The sequence below is a fragment of the Charadrius vociferus genome, unplaced genomic scaffold (assembly GCF_000708025.1).
Source record: "Charadrius vociferus isolate BGI_N301 unplaced genomic scaffold, ASM70802v2 scaffold564, whole genome shotgun sequence".
Classification (NCBI taxonomy): domain Eukaryota; kingdom Metazoa; phylum Chordata; class Aves; order Charadriiformes; family Charadriidae; genus Charadrius; species Charadrius vociferus.
The window spans coordinates 110,491-114,626 of record NW_009647940.1 but is presented as its reverse complement, the minus strand read 5'-3'; the positions used below and the strand labels follow the sequence as shown (position 1 = coordinate 114,626).

At 62.5% G+C, this 4,136-nt stretch overlaps 1 protein-coding gene across 1 annotated transcript in view; it reads right to left on the bottom strand.

Annotated features, from left to right (window-relative positions):
- Positions 1 to 23: 23 nt before the first annotated feature.
- ADCY6 (adenylate cyclase 6) overlaps positions 24 to 4,136 on the bottom strand; it is a 10,760-nt gene continuing 6,647 nt past the window's right edge. The window contains exons 12-20 of the mRNA XM_009883196.1: positions 4,000 to 4,087; positions 3,809 to 3,925; positions 3,581 to 3,739; positions 2,714 to 2,889; positions 2,002 to 2,131; positions 1,631 to 1,894; positions 962 to 1,166; positions 230 to 354; positions 24 to 152 (exon numbers count right to left, since the gene is read on the bottom strand). Coding sequence (XP_009881498.1) covers positions 24 to 152; positions 230 to 354; positions 962 to 1,166; positions 1,631 to 1,894; positions 2,002 to 2,131; positions 2,714 to 2,889; positions 3,581 to 3,739; positions 3,809 to 3,925; positions 4,000 to 4,087 — 1,393 coding nt within the window. The remainder of the gene's footprint in view (positions 153 to 229; positions 355 to 961; positions 1,167 to 1,630; positions 1,895 to 2,001; positions 2,132 to 2,713; positions 2,890 to 3,580; positions 3,740 to 3,808; positions 3,926 to 3,999; positions 4,088 to 4,136) is intronic.

Genomic DNA, 4,136 nt, shown 5'->3' with positions numbered 1-4,136 from the left:
GGGGGAACCACAGCGGCCCCCCCCTAACTCCCTCCAGGGCCAGCGTTGAGGAAGTAGGTGGTCATCTCCCCCTTGCCCTTGACCTTGACCAGCCCCCGGCACTCCAGCACGTAGCCCTTGGCTGCCAGCACCTGGTACAGGTCCGTTGTCACCTGATAGAGGGGGACATGGGGGTGAGGGTGAGGCTCGGGGGGAGTCCTGTTCCCCCCCTCCCTGTACCCCAGCTGACCTGGATGCGATCAGGGACACCGGTGCTGTCCATGCGGCTGGAGACATTGACAGTGTTGCCCCAGATGTCGTACTGTGGCTTGCGTGCTCCGATCACCCCTGCCACCACCGGCCCCATGTTCAGGCCTGGCGGGGAACGCAGAGTGTCACAGCCCCCCCCCTTCCACAGGGGAGAGGGCTTGGGTAGGGTGAGAGGGGAAAAGTGGGGCACAAAGGGGGATGGGGGCAAAGGTTTGTGTGTGCAAAGGGGGGTGCGAAGGCAAAGGGGGGTGTAAAGGGGTGTGCAAGGGCTAAGGGGGGGCAGGCAAGAGTTTGTGTGTGCAAAGGGGGGTGCAAGGGGTAAGGGGGCACAAAAGGGGGATGCGGGCAAAGGGGAGGGGGTAGGCAATGGGGGGTGTGTGCAGAGGGGTGTGTGATAATGAAGGGGTGTGCAAAGGCTCTGCATGTGCAAAGGAGTGTGTGATGGCAAAGGAGTGGGCAAATGGGTATGCAAGGGCTAAGGTGGCGGGCAAAGGGAAGGTGTGCAAAGGGTTTGTGTGTGCAAAACAGTGTGTAAAGGGGTGTCTTGAGGACCTTGTGTGCAAGGGCCAGTGTGTACAAGGGGCAAGAGGCAGCCCAAGCGGGATGTGGGCGAAGGGGAGTGGGAGGATTTGTGTATGCAAAGGGGTCTGCATGTGCAAAGGGGGGTGTGAAGACAAAGGAGCATGCAAATAGGCATGCAAGGGGCCCTCACCGATCTTCATCTGGAAGTTGTTGAAGGAGTGCTCGTTGATGTACTTCATCTGCTCCATCAGGTGCATGGCATAGTCGGCCAGCGCCGCGATGTGGCTCCGGCCCTCCCGGTCGTAGGTGGAGGCATTGAGCCCTGAGGCCGCCATGTAGGTGCTGCCGATTGTCTTGATCTTCTCCAGCTGACGGTACTTCTGCTCGCTGATGATCTGGGGTGGGGGGCAGCGTCACCCAAACCCCATCTCTCTAGGGCCCCGTGCATCCCATCCCTGTGCACCCCATGCACGCTATTCCACGGCCTCGCCAGCACGCCATCCCATGGTCTCCCCACACCCCATGCATGGTGCTCAACAGCCTCTCCAGCACCCCGTGCATCTCATCTCCTGCATCCCATCCCCATGCACCCCATCCCATGGCTCCATGAACATTGCTCCATGGCCGCTCCAGCACCACATCCCTGTGCACTTCATCTCCACACACCCCATCCTCTGGTCTCCCCATGCACAGAGGTCCACAGCCTCTCCAACACCCTGTGCACCCCATCTTCCTGCACCCCATCCCTGTACACCCCACACGTGCTGCTCCACAGCCTCTCTAGCACCCCACACACCCCATCTCCATACAGCCCGTACCCACAATTCACCCCATGGCACCCCACTCCACCCTCTGGCACCTCATCGAAGTCGGCAATGATCTCGTTGAGCAGCCGCAGGCACTCAACACCCTCATTGTTGGCCTCCAGCTCGACGTAGAACTCAGAGAAGTTGCTGATGGAGGCAAACATGACAGCCACGCACTCGCAGGACTGATAGTAGAGCTCATCGTTGCGACGCTCCCGCGCTAGGAAATGTGCTGCCACATCCTTGGGCAGGATGTTGTGCAGTAGCCGCCGGTTGTACGCCTGCAGCTCCTCCATCTCCTCTTTCTCGCCCGTCGCCTGCATCACACAGTGCCATATAGAAGCCAAGCTGGACCCCTGCGTCTGCCCCAGGGTGTGGGGAGGGGGTTGGCCCTGGCCTCTTTCCCCTTGCCCCCAGGTCCTACCTGCAGCTTCCAGAGGAAGTCGAGGCGGGCGGTGGACTCAACCTGCTGCGCGTGCAGGTACAGCGCCAGCGCGAAGATGGCCAGGATGACGGGGGTGATGTACCGCAGGGCCACCTTCCCCTCCGCCGGGCTGCGGGCAGCCCTCACCCGCTTGAGCCAGGGTGCCAGACGAGTCCATACCCACCCCAGGGACCCCAACACAGCACCCACCCTATAAGAACCCAATCCCCGTAAGATGCACCCACCCAAGGGTTCCCCTAAGATGCACCTATTCCAGGGACCTCAAACCTATGCTCAACCCCATAAGGTGCACCCACCGCAGGGACCCCAAGGTTGCACCCACCCTGTAACATGCACCTGCCCCAGGGACCCCAAACCTGCACCCAGACCCCAAAGATGCACCCACCCAAGGGATCCCCCAAGATTCACCCAACCCCTAAGCTGCACCCACCCATCCCATAAGATGCACCCATCCTCGCAGCACAGACCCCCAGGGGACTCTCCTGCTGCTACCCACCCTCACCCCGCTGGTCCCAGTTCCCCACTGGTCCCAGTTCCCCGCTGGTCCCAGTTCCCCGCTCACCATTCGCCCTGGGTCACATTGAAGGAGGGCCTGGGGGGGAGAGGAGTCGGGGGTTAGCAGGGTGGGGATGCAGCTCCTGGGAGGGGGATGGGATGGACAACCCCGAGTGGGGTGACACCAGGCACTCACAGGGCGTTGGCCACCACCAGCAGGTCAGCGTTGTCAAAGAGGGTGGCCTGCGGCCCCTCCACCAGCACCAGGTAGGTGGCCTCGATGGCCACCATGAGCAGCAGCTTGCCGATGCTGCTGATGTGCAGGAAGACGGAGCAGGCCAGCAGGCTCAGCACCACGCTGTAGTTGAAGTACTGTGGGAGAGACACTGTGGGGATGCACCAGCATCCTGTGGGGAACCCCTGCTGGCACCCCACACCCATGGGGACCTTGCACCCATGGGGACCACCTGCCAGCACCCAGAACCCTCAGGGCCTCTGTGCCAGCTCCCATGGAGGACCTTGCACCTGCAAGGACCTATGCCAGCACCCTGTATCTGCAGGCATCCTGTACCCTTCAGGACACTTCACCTGCAGCACCCCATACCCTTGGGGACCTCATGCCAGCACCCCTGGGGACACAGCACCTGCAAGGACCCCATGCCATCACACTGCATCTTTGAGGACACCATGCCAGCAGCCTGGAGGATACTGTGCCTGCGGGGACTCGGTGCTGGCACCCTGTACCCTCAGGGACCCCATGCCAGCATCCTCGGGGCCACTGTGGCTGCAGGGACCCTGTGCCAGCACCCTGCATGCTCAGAGACCCTGTGCCAGTGCCTGCGCAGGACTTTGCACCCACGGGGACCTATGCCAGCACCCTGCATCTGTGGGGACCCCATTCCAGCACCCTGGGGGACACAGCACCAAATGGGGACCCCCTGGCAGCATCTTGCATCCTCCGGGACTCTGTGCCGGCACCCAAGGAGGACCTTGCACTGGCAGGGACCCACTGTAGGACCCCGTCCCAGTGCCCTGCACACGCGGGTGCCCCATGGCCACTCACCTCAGGGAAGTCACAGGCCAGCCCATCATGGTGGCAGGGACCCGCAGGTGTCCCCAGGGAGAAGTTGAGGGCCCGAAGCTGGCAGGGTCCCACAGCCTCGGGGGGGATGTTGAGCTCATGGGCAGCGCAGTCCCGCAGGGCCCCCCGGCTGCAGGCAAACTGGGAGGGGAGAGAGGGGTGAGCCGGTGCCCCGCAGCTCCCCACACCCTCCTGACCCCACGCCCCTACCATGTTGACGAAGGCAGCGATGAAGACAAGGAGGATGGTGAAGACCCCAATGATGGTGCTGTGAGCGCGGGACTGGACAATCTTCTGGGACAGCTGCTGCAGGGTGGTGGGGAAGAGCTGTGGGTGCAGAGGGACCCCATCATGTGCCGCAGAGCTCCCCACATCTCCCCACCCGTCAGCCCTGTACTCACAGTGATGCAGGAGTAAACGGCACAGACGAAGAGGATGGCAGCAAGGAGGATGAAGATGCTGACGTAAATGCCGAGCATCACTGGGGAACTGGGAGAGAGGTGGCCATGAGTGCCGGCGCAGGCTGGGGACCAGGGGT